The 22,342-nt window shown below is 34.2% G+C and overlaps 1 protein-coding gene across 1 annotated transcript; it reads right to left on the minus strand.

Annotated features, from left to right (window-relative positions):
* Positions 1-1,040: 1,040 nt before the first annotated feature.
* Positions 1,041-22,075, minus strand: LOC125061865 (gamma-tubulin complex component 3-like). Its single transcript, XM_047667499.1, has 18 exons — positions 21,727-22,075; positions 21,355-21,518; positions 21,052-21,165; positions 20,161-20,305; positions 19,213-19,395; positions 18,595-18,677; positions 18,205-18,322; positions 17,440-17,571; positions 16,854-16,944; positions 15,870-16,042; positions 13,078-13,276; positions 11,626-11,765; positions 10,039-10,245; positions 7,858-8,075; positions 6,199-6,340; positions 3,925-4,039; positions 2,923-3,097; positions 1,041-1,673 (listed from the first exon to the last, which is right to left on the minus strand). Exons 1-18 carry the CDS (start codon positions 21,806-21,808, stop codon positions 1,641-1,643), a joined length of 2,514 nt encoding a protein of 837 aa, XP_047523455.1. The 5' UTR covers positions 21,809-22,075; the 3' UTR covers positions 1,041-1,640.
* Positions 22,076-22,342: the final 267 nt, after the last annotated feature.

The following is a 22,342-nucleotide window of genomic DNA, read 5'->3' on the forward strand; positions in this document are numbered from 1 at the left end:
AACACCGTTAGATTGTAATATATCTCGCGAGATTGTAAACTGTCGAAAGATTGTGAACCTCAACGAACTGCTTACAATTTAAGGTATTATTATTCGGTAGTTATATGAAATTGTTGGGAAGTAAAATTAATCTGTAATTGACCAAAGAAGTTTGAATGATAACTAAGTTAGTGTAGTACAATCTACCGAATAATAATACGTTAAATTGTAAGCAGTACGCTGAGGTTCACAATCTTTCGACAGTTTATAATCTCGCGAGATATAATACAATCTAACGGTGTTTACAATTTTACGTTAACATATACATATATATAACCGGCAAATTTTATAAATTGAAATATACTACAGGCTTAAGATAATCCAATGCGTTTAGTCATACGAGAATTATACTCAGCGCTAACTCTTGACTTTTGAATCTTACCCTAAGATGTTCTGATTTACTCACTATCTTCACCCTAGAAGCTAGTTTTAATTTAGTTCATAGAAAGAAAACCTTTTTATTAAGCGAAGAAAATAAATTAATGTTTTGTTTTACGCGTAAATTAAATACGTATAATTAACTCACTATTAATTTGATAGAGAAGTAGATGTGGGCTTCCGAATGAAACCATTATTAAACAATTACACATGCTCCCTTTGGGACTATGTGGCTTGCAGTTAACACTGAAAAGTTTAGTTATTAGAAACTAATGAACATTTCTAGAGTGTGATTGTCATACAACTGAGTATGGTCTCATCGGGTAATTACACGATCTTTAAATAGCATTTTGTGTACAGAATACAGCAGCGGATATTGTTGCTTATTATCGTTCTGTCATTCAATGTATTTTAAAATATAGTTTTACAGGTCTCTGTAGTTCATACGTGGATAAAAACTAAAGAACAATAAGTTCTTAATTAAAATTCTGATTAATCAAACATTAAGAACAATGCTTAGTTCTGAAAAGAAATTCTGAAAATCAAAAATTAACAACAATGCTTAGTTCTAAAATAAAATTCTGATAAATCAAAAGGCAAAAGGTTAAAAATAAAAAACTTAATATAAAAATAGGCTTTTATTAATGAAATGTTATGGCACAACTTAGAGTAAACATTACAACTAATTGGTGCCTCGATTATTTTAACTGAGGATTGTAAAATGGTGCCAATTTTAAAGTTAAGTTAAAAAGTAGTTAATTAATAAGTTTATTTAAAATTTTACAAAGGACTATCTTAAATTTATTCATCATGTTCCGAGATGAGACTTATGTTGTAACTTGTGCTAAAAACTAGTTTAAAATCTTTTTAACCTGGACTTTTTTGTTTGATGTAATTTTAATGGTAAACCTTCATGAGTACAAAACTTATATGGCTTGGAATTCTCATTTGAAATTTAAATTGCTTCAACAAAACTTATCCAGACACTTTTAATCTTAAATTTTTTTACAAATATTCTTTTAACTGGTATTTATTTTTAAAAGTTTTTACACAGTAAGGCTGTAAGGCTCTATAGAAATGCAAGCCTTTATATGGGACAAAAACCCTATGACCTATCGCTGCTAATCAGAGTGAGATAGTTCATCACATTACTCGGCCCAAACACATCCGAGACCAATCCACTTTGTGCAAAAAAATCCAGTGGTTGGTTCCACAGCCTCTTGTCACTTTCTCTTAGTGTGATCTAGGAGTCTAGTCTGAAAAAAAATTTAAATATTTAGACAAAAGTGCCCCATTTCATTGTTTAATTTTTTGTAGGAATCCTCGAAAATGAATTTCGTCAAGCATAGACGTGTGGGTAATATGTGTAAAAAAGTAAATACTGGTGACGTAATCGCCAAATAAGAAAATCAAAGACCCCCCCTCGCCCCTATAGTGCTTACGTAATACTTGAACGGATCCAAGAAGTACGATTGAAAAATTGATAATTGGTGGAAAAATCTTTAACAAAACGTTACATTATTAATAATACATATTACATTTCTATTCCCCTTCAAAGACGAGGGGCACACTAAGGGGGGTCTCTGTTATAGACAATAAGCCTCTTTATCATAGACAATAGACGTCTCTATCATAGACAATAGACGTCTCTATCATAGACAATAAACCTCTCTATCATAGACAATAAACCTCTCTATCATAGACAATAGACGTCTCTATCATAGACAATAGACGTCTCTAATATAGACAATAAACCTCTCTATCATAGACAATAGACGTCTCTATTATAGACAATAAACCTTTCTCTATCATAGACAATAGACGTCTCTATTATAGACAATAAACCTCTCTATCATAGACAATAGACGTCTCTATTATAGACAATAAACCTCTCAATCATAGACAATAGACGTCTCTATAATAGACAATAAACATCTCTGTCATAGACAATAGACGTCTCTATCATAGAAAGTAGACGCCTTTATCAAAAACAATAGATTTCATTTCACACAAAAACTTTTAGTTGGTAAATGCGCTGGCTTCTCTTTTATGCGAAACATGTATGTTTGTCTATAACATCTGGCTAAATAGTATTTACCAACTGTGAAATACTGGTATGCAAAACCTGCGGGAAAAATTACATTTAAAAAATCGGTTGTCTGTAAAGTCGGTTTACTGACGATAGTTGAACGTGACAACGTCATAAGAAAACACTGATGGAATGGTTGCATTTTTCAAAAGAAAATTTTAATTTTATTTGCTTGATAGATATTTTGTATGGATATAGAGGAGATAAATGGAAATCGCAATTGAATCGATCAAGTTACATTTATTTGTACGCATAAATACAATTATGTCAATTTTAAATGGAACGCCTCACAGCGAGGTAACGCCTCAGAGCGAGGAATCGCCTCAGAGCGAGGTAACGCCGCATGAGTCATGTTTTTTCGTGGGTGCAGCCGGCTCCATCGAATTATAAGACGTTGTCACGTCAAAAAAACATACCTTAGCTAAATGAAGTCCCATCTCACTGAGACGTTTGTGCTGATACGTCAACGGTTCGTGTAGTTTGGCATCGCCTCGCTTGTAGAAGTCACTGTAGTCCAGCCTGAAGGCCAGGGTCTGCAGGGAAACCTCTTGGTGAAGCGCCAGTTTCAGTATCAAGGTTGTCACGTGACCTCTGCAAGGATCATGATAAATTTTGTGCTTTAGTTAGAGATTTAATTCATCTCTTCCTGTCTTGACTGATTTAGTTTTTATGAGGAGGAAATCAGCTATTTATGTAAGTAAAATTAAAAGCAAGCGTAATTGTTTTATCATTTAAATATTATTAGATGGTCCTTCGAGCCGGATAACATGGCAGAACCCGAGGCAAAATTGAATTTCAATAAAACCACTTTATATTAAAAATGATAATTGTATGGTTTTTATACTGTTATTCAATTAACTATTTGTCCTCATACTCTGATTTTTAATTCCGTAGAATTCTGACAACTATCATTTTTTGACATGTCAGAGATGGTAAACCTTTTTGGCCGGGCACATTTTTCTATTTCAATACGAGTGTGAACATCTGAGTCATAACATACATTTTATTGTTAGTTTATGTATCTATTTTATTAAAAAAATTTTTAAAGGTTTACTAAACCTGAAATTTGTAGGCAGTTATGCCAGCTAAAGAATAAAATAAAGTAATTAAAGTTAATTCGATATATTGTTCGTGATATTGAAATATTTTTTATTTTTTTATTAGGTCACTTTAGTAAGTAAATATTTAGATTTACCTTTTTGTAGGTAAAACATAAAACGTAGCATTTTTCATTGCCCACAAATAAGTCAAATTTATCCCTTTTTCGGTGGAGAACTTTTTTAGTAGCAACACTTATGAAATGTCAGAATTGTACGGAATTAAAAATCAGGGTATAGTTTACATTAGGTTCATTCTTCTTTTACAAAAAGATTTTAAACGATTACTAAAGATATAATCGTAATGTAACATTTAAATACCTATAAGAACGAGCCCAGACGTTAAGATCAGCTTTCCTACTCGCCAAGAACTGGATAAATATTTTCCTCTTCTCCTTATCCTGTGCTTCGTCGGGACCGGTGATGGCGTATTCATCTAAAAATTTTTTTTTTTCATTTAAACCAACTTGCCGAATTCAATTCTGGTTACATATTTATACTCTATAAGTCGAATTTCAAATAGGGGAGCGTTCAAGAATTACGTCATGCAATTTTTGCAGATTATTGGCCCCCCCCCCCCCCATGTAACTCGCCGTAACGTTTTGCTGTACCCAAGTATAGTAAAACGTTTCGTGACCACCCAGTGACTCTTTATACGTAAAATTTAACATTATGTGGTGTAAAGTACTGGAAAGTCGAAAATAATATTAACAATAAAGCGTAATTCAATTCCCGCCACGCATCGTAACGTTTTACAACAGGACCTGAGACAGTAATCTTAAGCCAAATGTTGTAACAAGTGTGCCAATAACCAATCGACGGATTGTAATAGCCATCTGACGATACAAGCTATCCATGGGGGGTCGTATCGGTGTCTTTGGATAGACCTTTGTATGAAAAATGACAGTTGACGAAAGCTCGATTTCAACAGTTAATTATTTTAACAGATTTTAACTTGCACCAGTTTTTTAAATAATTAAAAAATCTGTTTGTTATGTTTTAAACATAGACATGTATATTTTAATGTTATTTGTACGGTTTTATTTACTTTATTTGGTTTACAATGACACAAATATGAGTGTAAATCACAGATTTTTTTTTTACTTATGTAACTTTAATCACGTTGTGCTTTATGACATTTTCCTTTGAATAATTGTAATGTAGAGGGAGGGTAAAACTTAGAGTTTCTTGCCCGTTTTTCTCAGATGGCGTAGTCTAGCTCTTTCGCGAATTTTGTAAACGTTTTTGACATTCATAAGCATGCGCTAAGACCCATCTAAATTGAATAAACGTATTTTGATTTTGTTTTTTTTTTATTAAGTGTAAACTCGGTAAAATGGATCGACAAAGAGCATTTTATCCGTCGCCAAAAATGTATTATCTTCGTAGGGTTTGGTTATTGGGATGCAGATAGGAGATCGATCGACTATCACGGTCTGATCTCAGATGGTTTTCAATCTGAGATTGTGGATTAATCATTGGGTTTGGGTGTAAACCGTATGTATCCCGAAGTTCTTGTTAAGTCGAAAATTCGTAAACTCGATTTTTTGCATTCCCCTCGATATTCGAGTTAGAGATACTTTTTTTTTTACTTGGGGAAATGCATTGCGCCTACCCTACCGCGGTGCGACTGCTTAGTGCGGGAGGGTTATGTGGGACTCGCGATTGTGCATACCCACTAAAACCCCAAGGCGCCACCAACAATCTCCTTAGGCGGGATGCGGTAACAGCAGAGCCTTATCCGCTTCCCGACCTGCGATGCGGCGGTTGTGTCCGCCTCTCCCTAGACCAGTCATTATAGACATTCGAAATCGAAAATTTGATAATAATTCCAAAAGTTTTCAAACTTCGGTCAAGTGAATGGTACATTGGGACGACAATAAATCTCATTTTGCAACCTTGTCCGCAGTCCGGAACATTGTTAAAATTGCAATTAAATTAATTTTTGCTGTATGGTCGTGAAAAAAATTCCAAAAGTTCTGCAAACTTGGGGAAGTTTTCGATATAATATTTCATATCACGTATAAAATTTGCAACCAACCTAAGTGTACGGAACATTTTTTGTTATTTATTTTATTTTCGATATATCTGTCAAATTTGCAGAACTTTTGGAACGTTTTCCTTCAGTTTAATAAAGAAAAACATTAATTTTTAATAACAAAAAATGTTCCGTACACTTAAATTGGTTGCAAATTTGACACGCGATGTAAAATAATATATTTAACACCACTCCAACTTTGCAGAACTTTTGGAATTTTGGTCTCAAGAACTGAGCAAATTATCATTTATTGCATTTTTAACAATGTTCCGAACCGCAGAGCAGGTTGCAAAATTTTATAGTTTGTTTTAATACCACTCCCGACCTTACATCAAAATTTGAAAACTTTTGGAATTATAATGAATTAATTGTCTTGACTGACTGGACTATCCCGCCCATTGTTGATTTGTGAAGATACTTGACACAGTAAGTATCCTACACAGATCGGGCCATACGCTTGACCCCTGCTTCCCCGCTTGGGCACTCTTTAGGTGGCGAGGATTTGACGGGTCTGCGGTTTCTTTCGCCGCGGACGGAGTTAGAGATACTGTACTTACTTCTCGCAGCCCTCTCAACCTTGAGGGCCTCGTATCGTTCGCGTCTTTCCAATTCCGTATTAATCCCTGTATGCAAGGTCGTCTCAAAACTTCGCAACGCCAATGTTTCGTTCAGAACATTACCCAAATATGATTGCAGTTCCTGAAAAGTACAAAACAATATGTAATGACTAATGGAGTTGTTAAGTTTTCAATAAATATTTAGTTAAAATCTTTACTATTTTTATTAGGTACTAGTAGACTCGGCCAAGCGTTGCTGTGGCTAAGATTTATGTTATATTACATAGTAGTAAACTACTCAAGAGAAACGGCAGGAGAACACCAATCCACCATGCTTTTTTGGTGTTTATGCTATTATTGTAGCTTATGTGAAATGTTGGTATTTATTTTGATAAGGATCAATACCTAGGTACAAATAAAGAGCCTTTTCTAGCGGTGGTATTTTAATTAAAAAAATTAATAAAAGGACGCTTATTGTGACGTATGCTGTTGCGACATTTTTTATAGATAGTGATGTGTCCTAAAAAATTGTAATACATCATTTTGTTCTATCATTAATAGTTTTCGCAGCGCACGCGATTGAAGGAAGTTTTTTGTTTATTTTTTACACCTTGGGTTAGATTATTCAAGTTTTAGTTTTAGTTTTTAAGCATCCCTATTTTTTTTGAAAATGAAACATAGCCTATGTCACTCGGGAATAGTGTAGCTTGCCAACAGTGAAAGAATTTTTGAAATCGGTCCAGTAGTTTCGGAGCCTATTCATTTCAACGAATTGGTTCAAAAAGTACTGGTACTTTTAAAAATTCTTTCACCATTTGGATGCTACATTATCACTGATTAATTGTATTTTAATTGCAAGAAAAACAATAAAGATAACTACTAAAACTCAAGGTGTAAAAAAATGCCTATTAAATATATTTCATCGCATGCGCTGCGAAAACGATTGATGATAAAACCAAAAAAAAAGTGGCACAATATTGTTTAAAAAATTAATGTCAACCTGTGCAAAGCCGGGACGGGCCGCTTGTCTAATATAAGAAATCCTAAATACATAACTGAAGCAAGTACCATAAGGGGCCTTTCAAGTATTAAGGGGATATAAGGGGATTGATTTTCTTATTTGGTGATTACGTCAACAGTAATTATTTATTAATTATCTATTATTTTTGAGAGCTTTGCTTACTTTTGTTAACAAGATGAGGGGGGGGGGGATAAAGTGCAGTAAATTTGCTAAACATAATACTTGAACGCTCCCGAAGTCATTTCAATCATAATATTATTTACGAACTTTATTTAAAACTTTAAAAAATACTTACGGGAGAGTTCAAGTATTACGCACGCAATTTTTGGAGATTCTTGACCCCCCCTCCCCCACATAACGCGCCGTAACGTTTTTCTGTACCCAATAGTAAAACGTTTCGTGACCACCTACACCACCTCTTTTTACCTAAAGGTTACCATTATGTGGTGTAAAGTACTGGAAAGTCGAAAATAATATTAACAATAACGCGTAATTCAATCCCCGCCCCGCATCGTAACGTTTTACAAAAAGACCCCCTCCCCCCCAAAATTCGTTACGTAATACTTGAACGATCCCTAATTTACAAGAAAAAAAAACCAAAAGCAACCTTTACAAAAAAGAAACTCCATTTCACACACCTGTGTACTATGATGTATCATTGCATGAATCGAATGCCTATCGAGGGCATTGTGATGAAGCTGCAATAGTCTATCAAGATGGTGGCCTTCAGACGCGGCAGATAGGAGTTCCACCCACGCAGGCTCCGCCCCTTCGCAACTGGCGTCCTGTAGGGCTCCGCAAAGACGTAGAGCTTCGGCCCGTAAGCACGATACACGACGCATAAGACCCCACACCTCTGTGAGTGTTGAAAATTCACTTAAAATCTGTTTCGAAGAAACAAAAAAAAGGGTGCGTGTACTTATGTACGCGCGTAAGAAGTTATACTTCATTGGCTTTCTTTATTTTTTTTAAATATAAAATAATTAATAATAAATATTTAACGTTAATAATTTAATAATATTCAGTATATTATTCATTCAATTTAATAACTAGGCATGTTTTATAACCTTTTAACTAAGTAACTATAGGTCCTTGTGAAAAAGCATTGCTAAATTTCTTCGAAAAAATAATTAAAACTCCTTTATTTGTTTAAAACGTAAATGTCATTATGGTCATTCAAAATTCTTGGCATAGCTGCTAGCTTCACGCATATTCTATTTCTTTTTACTTGTAAAATGTCTTATTCCCATCTCGCTCGCGCACGCTCGGCGCCCGGCTGGTTTACAAAGAATTCATTAGTGGGCAACTTCATACTGATAATTTTGTGTAACGGTGCGCGCGCATCGTAAAATTTCACTCTCATCAATTTTTCATAACGCGCCTAAAGAAGTATAACTTCAAAAATTATAGAGGCCGAATCGTAGAATTCAGCAGTCCATCAGAAATTACCAGATTTTTTTGTAGCAACACTTATGAAATATCAGTTATACATTGTATTATATAAATTGATTAATTTTATGTTAAGTTAGTATAGTTATTCCTATTTCACCATGCCTCCTGCTGATAGAGGACAAGTCTTTGTTTTTAATTTATGTTATTATTATTAATTACTAAAGATGTCATGTGGAACATGGTGTAATGGTTGCAGCTCCTTACAAACGTTGTGTAAAACAAAAAACTTGGCGATAAAAAAGAGTGGCGGAGAGTTTATTGTCAGTTCTTCTCTTCCGTTCTACGCACTTGATTTGAGAACTGGCAGTAAATGTAAAATTAGAAGCTTAATATGTATTTCTTTACAGACAAGTCATAAGTGTACAATGTGTTACCTATATGATTAAATGATTTTTGAATTTGAATTTTATTTGTGCAAGATATTTTGTTATACCTTTTTTTAAAGAGCCACGTGTGACTCATAGAAGTATGCGTCGAACGAGTAATCTTGCATTACCTAAAGTACGTACGAACTACGGCAAAAAAATGTTTACCTACGAAAGCGCACAGCTGTATAATAAACTACCCACAGATATAAAAAATATTACTTCTATCAATTCATTCAAATCGAAGCTAAGTGAATATGTTAAACAAAATTACATTTAAATTCATTTCTTATAATAATTACTTTTAATTCATATTTCTTTGGTTACTTTTATTTTTAAGTTTATTGCATATACGGCTATCTTTAATTGTAATTATTTTAAGAACGACTACAATGTTATGTTAATCTAGAGTATTATTCTCATGTAAGTGAAATTTTTTGTATTTTTGAGAAAATAAAGTATTCAAACCTAAAGTGCCATTGGACTTAGGGGGCGTCCATAAATTACGTGAGGTGTTTAAGGGGGGGAGGGGGTCGAGTTAAATCTCATTTAATCTTACGTTGGAGAGAGGGGGGATCTCGGCAAATATCACGAATTTTTTTCTGATTGAAAAAAAAAATAGGAAAACGGTTGACCCTAAAGGCCATCTCTGCAACTTCCCGCTAACTCCATACCTAAACGCTCAACATTTCACTTATTTTGTTTTAGTCGTAAATAGAAGCACGAAGCAATTTTTTTTTCTTTTTACAATAACAATCCAACGAGTTTACGTAAGAAACCCACATTTTGAAAAATCTCACGTGAGATTGGGGGGCGGGGGAGGGGGTTGAATAAAATCTCATGACATCTCACCAGCGGGGGAGAGGGTCACAGAAAATTTAAAAAAACACCTCACGTAATTTATGGACACCCCCTTATCCGGCTACTAAATAAATTAAAAAAAAAACGGTATGGAAAATCAGAGTATAGAGAGAATAATAGTGACAATAATTCATCACTTACCAGGCATCGCCTTGAGCCGCTTCTGCAATATCGTATGATCGCGCCAGGCGTCATGCAGAGCATACTCGATACGTTTCACCCGCCACAGTTGGGTGAACAAGGCGCGATACCTGGCCGCACAGGTGGCGGGAAATAACGTTCCCAGGGGTCCATCCACGCGGTACTGCAGTGCGAACACATCCCAACCGCTGTCTTCGCGGCCGTCGCCTGTCACAATTGTTCAGATTTTATTGTCTTTTGACATAACCTTTACACATTTAAAGAAAACACTTTTTTACTTGAAGTTATGTATTATTATAAACTTGCTAGCTGAGCTGGCAAACGTTGTTTTGCCATGTTTATTACTTCTAGGAAATATTTTTTTAGTTCAATAAAAATAACTATCAACAATAATAAATAATAATCAATAATATAAAAAATAGGGGTTGATTATAGGGGGTGAAAAATAGGGGTTGTATGTATTTTTGTATGTTGTATTATAAAAAAAAAATCAATTTATTTTTTCTAAAAAAATTTAATTTTTTTTTTTTTTGGGGTGGACACCCCTTATCACTTAGGGGTTTGAAAGATATATAGTAGCCGATTCTCAGACTTACTGAATATGCATAAAAAATTTCATAAGAATCGGTCGAGCCATTTCGGAGGAGTATGGGAACGAACATTGTGACTCGAGAATTTTATACATATATTAGATAATTATTATTACACATAATTTTAAATTTAACCGACGTTTCGCGTGCTTTACAGCGTGCGTGGTCACAGTGACTGAAGACAAAAGATGTTGAATGTCAAAAAGTATCACAGCTGTAGAAAAAGTTGTGTTATCTGTATTTATTTCCCCGGAGTTGGTATCGACTAAATGACGGAGGGTTTTGGCAAAAATGGCTGACGGTGTCCTCTATTTTCGCGGATTGTTTATCTTGAGATTTTAATTTATTATATTGGATCCCCGGAGTTTGACAATTTTAGGCCGTCTTATTATTATGTAAAATAATTGTAAATTTATAATAATACATAACTTCAATCCGGTAAAAAGTGTTTTCTTTAAATGTTCAGATTTTGTTAATATAGTTCTTTTGGAGCCGTGGAAATGTCAAAAAAATACAGAAATTTTGGGCCAAGCGTTCATAGATGGTAAAATTTAAAATTACTCGAAAATATGATCGAAAAAATGAAACAGCAAATAAAAACACATGTAATATATTCAAAAACGATCGTATCAGGCATAGACCGTAAATGCAATAGAGTATAAGACCAAAACTGAGCAGTGTTGGCCTAGTGACTTCAGCGTGCGACTCTCATCCCTGAAGTCGTAGGTTCGATCCCCGGCTGTGCACCAATGGACTTTCTATGTGCGCATTTAACATTTGCTCGAACGGTGAAGGAAAACATCGTGAGGAAACCGACATGTCTTAGACACCGGAGGCTGATCACCTACTTGCCTATTAGTTGACAAATGATCATGAAACAGATACAGAAATTTGAGGCCCAGACCTCAAAAGGTTGTAGCGCTATTTTTTTTTCACAATAAGGCCAGTATACTATGAAATATTTTATATACGAGTTATAATTTTAAGATATACATACAATTAGGATATAAATTGACATGAAGCCTTGATAGAACGTGTTGCGGCTCGTACTGTGCGTTCGTCGCGCGCACGGCCGCCTCCAACGTACACGTCAAGTTGTGTACGTATAGGGATGTCGCTGGTTTGCTCAATTCGTCCCTTGAAACATAACACATATTAACACGCTTAAAATACTATTTATACCAGTAATAGAGGAACAGAATAGAACAGAACAACAGTATATTTCGCCAGTATAATACACGAAACAAAAGAAATCTAAGCGTACGACCAACCAGGGGTACTTCACGACTGAGTGTGTGTGTGAGTTCGAAAAGTGAGTTACAGAATAGCAAAGCTGAAATAAAAGGCTGTTATCGTGAAGTACGTGTGCTGAAAAATATTCTTATAGTTTATACAACTGTCATATAATAGAGGGTTTTAAAACATGAGCGTAGTTTTTGATCAAAATAAGATTGCACGAGTGTTTTAATACCTAATTATATGCAGTTGCATACACTACTTTATTTAATGTCATGGCTATAGGTTTCCAAGTCATAAATAAAGTCTTGGTAACATTTGTCGCACGCTTTTCTTGATTTTTCTGGCAAAACACTATTCGTCGAGTTAAATTTTCATCGGTATCGTCGGTGTTGCTTGACATTTTTGCTACTAAAGTTTTATCCAACAAAATATTACTCAAATTCGTATGTACGAAATAGCGCCAAAATGGAAAAAGTCTGTCATTGGTCTATTGGCTCGGAACCAGCGCTCACCACAGATTATGTGTACTTAAATTGAATTGAAACCTCCTTGGTCGGGACACATTGTACTTTAATAATTAAAAAAAAAAAGGGTGCGTGTACTTATGTACGCGCGTAAGAAGTTATACTTCTTTGGTATTATTAAATATAGTTTTTGATTGCATGCAAATAATTAATTACAATTAAATAACCAAAGACTGGAAAAGGAGTTTTATTTTATAATATTAATTAGTATTGATTTAAATATTCAATTTAAATCACTTCTGATTATAATTCAGACGCACATATAAAATTCGCACTTGTATACTGAAAATTTATTTGTTTAAAAGGTAAATGTCATTATGGTCATTCAAAATTCTTGGCATAGCTGCCAACTTCACGCATATTCTATTTCTTTTTACTTGTAGATTGTGTTATTCCCATCTCGCTCGCGCACGCTCGGCGCCCGGCTGGTTTAAAAACTTCATACTGACAATTTTGTATCACGGTGCGCGCGCAATCATAAAATTTCACCCTCATCAATTTTTCATTACGCGCCTAAAGAAGTATAACTTCAAAAATATTTTAAAGCATTGTTTTGTTAGGAGAATAATGCATGAATTTAATTTTTTAATTTTCTTAAAGAAGTATGTAAATAAAATATGCCAATAAAAGTCTGTATTTCATTATTAGAATATTACCGAATGCCATTACCTATATAAAATACTTACTGCAATAACGTCATCAGGTGATGAACGAAATCCCCTTGAGAGAGCAATAGATACCGGCGATGGGCAGCGAGGTGATCCAATAGATGATGATGAGTCGTTAAAGCGGCCAAGAGACGCTGTGAGGCCATCAAATGGGCCGTTTCAACACCCTCACGAAGGCCCTCAGCCTCCCACCATGCCACTTCAGTGTTAGTTCCACCTAAAACGCGTGTGACTAATTAGTCTATATATATATAAGAAAAATGGTATCTGATCCACTGACCGTATCGACATGAAACTACTGCCATTCGATGCGAAATTTTTCCTAGATGGTTTATGGCTATTTATTAAATTCCAACGTTCCTTCATTTTTTTATTGCTGTTTTACTTTTATGAAAATTTATCCCGCTAATAAAAATAAAAGAGGCTTCCTAGAACCGCAAAACGTCAACATCTGTTAAAAACTCGATTTTCGAAAATTTTCAATTTTCTTAGCGGGAAGTTAAAAAGAAGAATAATAAAAATATGAAAAAATAATAATAATGAAACATAAATTTTTATTTATTTCCTATTTTAATTCGCCCAGCAAAGCGGGCGGGAAACGGCTGGTTCTTATATTCATTTACTATATTCAGTAGCGTTCGTTTATAGCTCAAGGGGTCGTCCAAGCATTACGTTAATCACTATTTTCTTATTTCGTGATTATGTCAACAGTAATTATTTACTTTTTTACACATATTACCCACACATTGTCTATGTTTGAAAACAAAATGCATTTTCGAGGTTTCCTACAAAAAATTAATACGTTTATGTACTATAATTTTTGAGAGCTTTGCTTTATTTTGCTGACAAGAGGAAGTGAGGGGGGGGATAGATATTAAAGTTTATGATTTAAAGCGTTAAGTATTGTCTATATACACTTATATTAGCTCACAAATCCAACACGAGACTTCGCTATTAAATAAGTAACGAAGGAAGCTAAAATTAACACAATTGAAACAAGTACAGCGCCACATTCTTTTCTTGGCCGGCGGCTGAAATTGGTACTACCGTCGCCATTTTGAAATGTCTGACATTGACAGTTAACTATCAACTACAGCTATCTACTAACATCTTATAAAAATACGGCTAAAATTTATTTATTTTTATTCCTTGCATTATTCATTACAATGGCTAAGTTTTAATTATCGGTTCTGATTGCTAAATAAATGTTGACGTTTAGTTCTTTTTGAAGTGAAACTGCTTTATTGGCGCTGGAAAAAAATTTACGTCACGTGACGTCGTCACATTTTTCCGTTACGCGCCATCTTTTTCTTGCGATTTCGGATCCAGTTTATTGATTAGTTGCAAGATTTGTTGTTTGTGAAGTTTGCCTACCTCTGAAAACTAACTTCAGGCTTACCGCAACGTACTGTTATTTATATTGGATAATTTTTTCACCTTATATTTAATTAATATTGCAGTATTAGTTAAGTTATAAATAGAAATTATGCTTTTAAATCATTATTATTTATGTCAAAAACCGTGTAGTGCGTTCATAAAATGTATAAAATTTATATTAAAAACAAAAATATATAATAAAGATAACAATGATAGTAATAATTATATTACAATTAATGAAATTCTGTAACAATCTTAGTAGTAATAAGGTAGAATGAAATAATTGTATTATTTGTATTCTATTATATCTATGTCTATGATAATAAAAGCCTTTTTTAAACTTAATCTAAGTTAACTTTATTTAACCAATTTCTGTAAAGGGAGCGTTCAAGTATTACGTCCGCAATTTTTGGAGTATATTGACCCACCCCTATTTAACGCGCCGTAACGTTTTTCTGTGCCCAATTATAGTAAAACGATTCGTGACCACCTTGTGACTCTTTAAACCTAAAAGTTACCATTAAAGTGTAAAAGTACTGAAAAGTCGAAAATAATATTAACAATGACGGCTTAATTCAATCCCCGCCCCGCATCGTAACGTTGTACAGAAAGACCCGCCCCCCAAATTCGTTACGTAATACTTGAACGTTGCATATAGTAGATCATTTTTCGTAAAATAAGGTCATAAAGAAGTTTCACTTCTTACGTGTGTACACTAGTACACGCCATTGATATACAAAAAACCACAGATTCACATTCAACGTCTAAAAAACGTCCTCAAAAAATGAGCGCAACATTCTAAATTGTGCGCTCATTTCAAATAGTCTCGCGTCTACAAGTGGAGTCGATGTTATTTATTTGTGTTTTTTTTTATAAATAAATGTATGTACTTTTGAACTTTTTTGTGTGTAGTTTTTGACAAATATATTTACGCTATATAAAGTGTAGGTCAGGAGGTAGCCAATTTAACATTTTTTTTTAATTTAAAGAAAAACCTTTTTAACCGGATTAAAGTTATGTATTATTATAAATTTACAACTATTTAACATCCAACACATTTTGTCTTCAGTCACCGTGACCACGCACGCTGTAAAGCACCCGAAAAGTCGGATAAATTTAAAATTATGTTAAATAGTAGTAAATAAAAAAGTCATGTTCGACTCCACTCAATACCTTTTCCTACCGACCACGGTCGGTCGTAAAATTTTATCGCTTTAAGTACACTGCGTTGTAATAACAACTTTAAGCAATTTGCGTAAGGTTGATTTTGCAATAATATATGCTTGTAACATATACTGTTATAGAAAGAGACAGAAATATTGTTTCGGGACACTTTCGAGCGTTACTTTTATTCGAGACTGTGCATCTTGGGTTTTTTGTAGCGTCTGCAAACAAGTACTCAGCGGTATGTGTCAGTAGTATCGTATCCTCACCTGTTCTGGTATGAGCAGCCAACAGGCCCTGTAGATGTATCGCATGGTCAGGTGCCGTGTCACATTGATCAGGTAGATCTGCGCACGCTTCACGCATAAACACGACACTTTTGCCCGTAGCCAATATCTGCGCGGCTTGTTCGCGGCACATAAACGATGGGACCATCCATTCTCTAAAATAATAGACAAAAGAACCTCTATACTCTAATGACAGCCATAAACTACAAAAATATGTCATTATTCATAGTAATCCGTCTAAAATGTTTCAAAGTGTTCAGCGTGCGACTCTCATCCCTGAGGTCGTAGGTTCGATCCCCGGCTGTGCACCAATTGACTTTCTTTCTATGTGCGCATTTAACATTTGCTCGAACGGTGAAGGAAAACATGGCGTGTCTTAGACCCAAAAAGTCGACGGCGTGTGTCAGGCACTGGAGGCTGATCTTGCCTATTAGATTTAAAAATGATCATGAAACAGATTCAGTAATCTGAGGCCAAGACCTAAAGGATTTTTTTTTTATAACATGTAAATAATTGTTAATACATCAAAAATATCGATTTTTCAATCACACAAAACGGCCACAGATTAGTTGAATCGAAGATGACGTAGCATGTCTGAATGACAATTAACGCAGTTTGTTCACGTGTATATAGACTAACGACTGGAGAGACGCCATCTTGCTAAGGGCCGTTACGCACTGTCAAATTTTTTTTGTAGAAAACGGGCAAGGGGCTCACTGATGTTAAATGATACAGCCGCCCATGGACACTCAATGCCAGAGCGCTCGCGAGTGCGTTGCTGGCTTTTACGGCTTTTATCGGCGACCAAAAAATAGGTATAGGACCAAGAGATCAAGCCGAGCGACAGTATACCAAGTACACCTTGCAGAATGAACATCAAAGTTGCAATAGTAGCGACCAATTTAAAGAAAATGAAAAAAAAATCTCAAGGTTTATACAAAATTGCATCGAAATCTGTCAACTCACCTTACTCTGTACTTATCATGCCACATTCTATCAATTGGTACTCCATTTCTGCTTTCAATAAAGAATTCGTGGTACGGATCGTCGATTTCTCCTGCAATTCGAAAGAAAATCTAATTTATATGTGTTTACTATTAAAAAATCCATTAATAACAATACCATAAACTACAATTTTAAATTTCGATATTCTGTGAAAAAAATATGTCACAGATTTGACGTTCGAAATTCAAATATGAAAAACAAATGTTAAGAATAACTTAAATTCTGTTTCAACTATATCCATAATTTAAATTCCATTTTTAAAAATTTAGTTTCAACTATTAGATAAATTTACATTTTTTTAAATATCTAAAGTTCTGTTCTAACAATATGCTTAGTTACATTTCATTTTCAAAAATATCTGAATAATTAATCCAATCGAAGATGACGTATCTTGTAATCTGTCTAAAGTTTTGTCGGAGATTGTTTATGATAATATGTGTATTTGTGTAATTTTTTTACACTTCAAAAACTTGAATTTTGTTTACTGGTGTTTACGTCAACTTTTAATTAGAATGCAAAGATGTCAAAGCAAGACAATATTGATTACCATGTAAAAGCCATCGTGTCAACATCAATAGTAATGGATATGTTAGCGAAGTCAACAATCGCCTTGCGAGCGCAGACACGCGTTCGTCGCCATGATGTACGTATCTATGTACGCACGTTGCCAATTCACCACCTATAGAAAAATTATAAATGAAAATAAATCAGTGGCTTCAGCATACGACTCTCATTCCTCAGGTCGTAGGTTCGATCCATGGTTGTGCACCAATGAACATTCTATGCGCGCATTTAACATTCGCTCGAACGGTGAAGGAAATATCGGTATCTGGTTTGCCCTAGTCCCAGATTACATTCCACCAATGTCAACAGCCAATTTTTCTTAACGAATTCCATTAGGCAGCGTTCAAGCATTATGTAACGAATTTGGGGGAGGGTCTTCATGTAAAACGTGACGATGCGGGGCGGGGATTGAATTACGCGTTATTGTTAATATTATTTTCGACTTTCCAGTATTTTACACCACATAATGGTAACTTTTAGGTATAAAGAGTCACTGGGTGGTTACGAAACGTTTTACTATTGGGTACAGAAAAACGTTACGGCGCGTTACATGGGGGGGGGGTCAAGAATCTCCAAAAATTGGGTGACGTAATACTTGAACACTCCCTTATATCACTTTATTCATAAAATGAGTTTAACATTATAAAAACAATTTTCTGGAATCCTAAATGTCACTACAATTGTTTTAATACATTCATAGCTACCACCATAAATTTTACATAGGAACATGAAAATTTGATTGTATTACCTCTTTTGTGTTGTACACTATGCACAATGGTTGCGAGCCAATGTAATCTGTGCAACGGATCTTGGGCCCAAACGGAAACACGACGAAGCGTCCCACCTCCCCCATCACTTTCACACACCTAAAATATCGGTCCATATTTAAAAATTCCAACAAAATTACATTTAGGGACCACCAAATATAGTAACAAAATTAAAATTCGAAATTTAAACTAAACTTAAATATTTTTTTACCGCAATAAATTCACATGTCAACTGTCAATGTCAACTAATATCTGTCAAGACAAGTGTTTTATTTTTCTTTCTTCCTGTATAAGAACTTCGTTCTAATTTCAAAATTCTATATCACTATTTCAGATATAAACGTTTTACAGTAGTATGATTTAAAATTTACCTGAGACTGCAGTATGGCAACACTCCTATAATATTCCGTTAACTCTTCTCTTATAGCCGCAACCAACCCTTCCACCATCAGACCTATAATAAATAGCCTTAAAATATCCAATTGCAACATAAATACAGGTCATATTGATATCTCCCTTTTCATGGTTAAAATTGTATACAAATAAACTCCAAATTACAAAATTACTCATATTACTTGATAATAAATCAAATTTTATAATTATTTTCTAAGCTATTGCATAGATTCTATCGCGGGCCTCGACCGTGGAGACCGAATCCAGAAATTCCGTAACGAAAAAAACCTTACGCGTTAGAGCGGGACAGAACGCATACTGCGTATTCACAATATCTCTCTGACGAGATCGGTGCCGCCGGTGCGCGTTAGAGTGAGACAGACTATATAGGCGAGTTAGTCTGGAGTCTGATAGAGTGGTAGATTGAATAAATTTATCAAATAAAAAATACTGCATATATGAACAACTATAATTGCATAAGTTGAAAAAAAAATGATGCAATAGCTTTACCGCGGCAGTCCCCGAGTGCCACGCGTTTTTTTTTCTATTAAATACTTTTTTCATTTGAGAAATTAATAATTTAATAAAAATATTACCTTGCGGTGTAAAAACTGATGCCGGATCAATAAAATCCTTGAGTTTATCATGCAAAAAACCCAGGTGCGCTATTCTCGAATACAGTATTTGCACCGGTCTTGACCAGTTGAAGGATGACCTAGCTTTGACTCCAGTAGTTGCTAACACAGCGTCTCTTACACATGCCGGTTCATTTGCATGGTCTGTTAAAAACATTTATTTAATTATATATAAGAAAAATGGTCTTCGTTTGAGGCTCCTTCACGCCTAAACCACTGATCGTATCGACATGAAACTACTGCCATTCGATGCGGTTTTTCCTAGATGGTTTATGGCTGGACTTCACCGCGGAAACATTCGGGGAGGCTTCCTAGAACCTCAAAACGGCAACATCTGTTAAAAACTCAATTTTCTTAGCGGGAAGTTAAAAAGAAGAATAATAAAAATATGAAAAAAAAAGAATAATGAAACATTAAAATTTATTTATTTCCTATTTTAATTCGCCGCGGGAAACGGCTAATTTAATTATAAAATAAAATAATAAAAGTCCCAGATATTTAGTAGGTAGGTTCAAATATTACGTAACGAATTTTTTTCCTTTTGTAAAACGTTACGATGCGGGGCGGGGATTGAATTACGCGTTATTGTTAATATTATTTTCGACTTTCCCGTACTTTACACCACATAATAGTACTGGGTACAGAAAAACGTTACGGCGCGTTACACGGGGGGGGGGGGGGTCAATAATCTCCAAAAATAGCGTGACGATTACGTCACGCTCCCGTTGAACGCTCCCTATGCTAATGCAGTCTTCTGTGCCTGACTCGCCATCGACTTTTTGAGTCTAAGAAAGGCCAGTTTCCTCAAGATGTTTTCCTTAACTCACATAGACAGAATGTCCATTGGTGCACAGCCAGGGATCGAACCTCGACCACACGGATGAGAGTAAATGTAAAATATAAACTTACTGCATGATTGTGTTGCTATAACCAAATTGCTGTTATTCGTAGAAATACTTGGATTGGAATTTTGTTGTTTCGGTGTGTTAACTCCCCAACTTGATCCCACAGTACTCTTGCTAGAGCTAGCTCCAGTAAATGCCGCAGCAGAGTTCTAAAACATTCATAATATACATAAATTACATGTCACGTTGTTAGACCGCTATGGACTCCTAAAATACTTAACCGATTTCAATAGAATTTGGACACCACGTACAGTTTGATCAAACATAAAAGATAGGGTACATATATATATAATTCTACTGTATGTGTATATGCGACTGAACTTCTTGTAAACAACTGGACCGATTTGAATGTTTTTTTTGTATGCGTTTGGATGGAGCCCTGGATGGATGCTTTCATACTTTGTTTAATATTCTAATCGCTTGAAATATCATGCAGGACAACGTCTGTAGGGTCCGCTATTATTATATATTTCTATCGAGAATTCTTCAACATAGATAAAACACAAAAGCTTATAATGCAAACTCTTTTAATTTGATTTATATTATTTTTTAACAACAACCAGCAGTGTCGAAATCAGCCAGATTAACAACTTTATATTTCTCCCACAAGTTATTGATAATTTTATTTAAGACGCCTTGTCTTACATATCTGGGTAAACTATGTGGAAGGCACAGCAGGATGAGGTACTTGATATATTATTATTTCATGACAAATAAGCACACCATTGTGACTGACATAGTATGTACACAAACCAATGTTGTAGCTGCCATGTTTGAGCAAATAAAAATTATTATTATTATTAAAGGTCAACCCTTTAATTAAACCCTCAATTAAATTCAAAAACTGGGACTAAGTACTATGGTAAATATAAAACTAAATATGAAAAATGCTTACAATGACACTCAAATTTGGCACCGGAAACAGTTGTTGTGTTGAGTTTGTAGTCTGGGGTGCTTCAGAGAGAGCCAATAAAAGGGATAGTACAGATACTGGCTGTTTCAAAACAAACTGAAAAAAAACAGTAATGATTAAATAAAAGATTCAAAGCGAAGGGAAAATATAAATCTATATTTTACATATTTTTAGTCAAACATTTTTATTAAATAAGAATTAGTATGAAGATGTGAAGGTCCCTTATTCATTTAGTTGCTAAGAACCCATTTAATTATATGAATATGAAATATCATAGGTACTTACAGTGTTTTTTAGTTTTGCAAATAACTCATTAAACTTGTCAGCATCTCTACCAGAGACACTGCTCAAACGGGAATGTATTTTTTGACAAAGAATCTTCTCATCGGGTATGGAATGCTGCTCATTTATTGAAGTCATATAAGAGAGTGCCAACTCATATGCTTCAGCTGAAAAAGGAGGAAACTGTTAAAACTTGTCAATAACACACACATGAATATAATTAGTGCTACTCAACCTATTTTGATATTAGAAAATATGCCTTTAAGGAAACTTTGTATGGCACTCATTTACACTAAAAGAAATTTATTTGGTAATAATTTATCAAAACATCTACAATTATTGACATTTACATCATTTTCAAAAAAGGAAATATACCTGGCTTGATGGCATCTTGTTTTAGTGTCAATTCTTCACATAATTTATTTAGTAATGCAGGGATGTTATTAGAATTGTCCATTTTAATTTCACTTTAGCTTACAATTAATTTTTTAGCATTTTTATAATCGCTTTGAACTATTAATACGGATTAGTTATAGTTTATAGCTAGGTATAGATATAACATTAAAGAATAATTATCTTTACAGCTGATATTATACGCGAAATTCATTAATGTCCAATAATATTCAATGTACCACTTTAAAACAATGACCGGTTAAACTTTTTAGTAGGATATGGAAAGTAAATAAATTTATATTCTAACTGCTATGAATTCTGACATTAAAGAATAGAGTATTTAAATTTTCCACAGACAATAAAGATTAAAATTTTACTTGATTGATGAGATAGACTATATTCAGATTTTGATATTCAATATCCAACAAAATATTATTTTAATTTTTAAGTAAGTTCGTAGTAAATACACTATACTAGTTAAAGTTAAAATTTTATGAATGTTCAATATTTTATTTCTAAAGTGATTAGTGCATGCAAAGAATGAATGTGTGATAATTCTTATTTGAAAGGCTTAATTTTATTAATTCATATAATTTAT

The sequence above is a fragment of the Pieris napi genome, chromosome 24 (genome assembly GCF_905475465.1).
Source record: "Pieris napi chromosome 24, ilPieNapi1.2, whole genome shotgun sequence".
NCBI classification, from domain to species: Eukaryota; Metazoa; Arthropoda; class Insecta; order Lepidoptera; family Pieridae; genus Pieris; species Pieris napi.

Excerpts from the sequence above, each read along its gene's own strand:
- LOC125061865 (XM_047667499.1), bottom strand. The coding sequence starts at position 21,808 with ATGGACAATTCTAATAACATCCCTGCATTACTAAATAAATTATGTGAA. Across the intron at positions 11,766-13,077 it reads CACCTGATGACGTTATTGCA|GGACGAATTGAGCAAACCAG; the intron begins GTAAGTATTTTA and ends TTATGTTTCAAG. Across the intron at positions 6,341-7,857 it reads TGATACATCATAGTACACAG|GAACTGCAATCATATTTGGG; the intron begins GTGTGTGAAATG and ends TGTACTTTTCAG.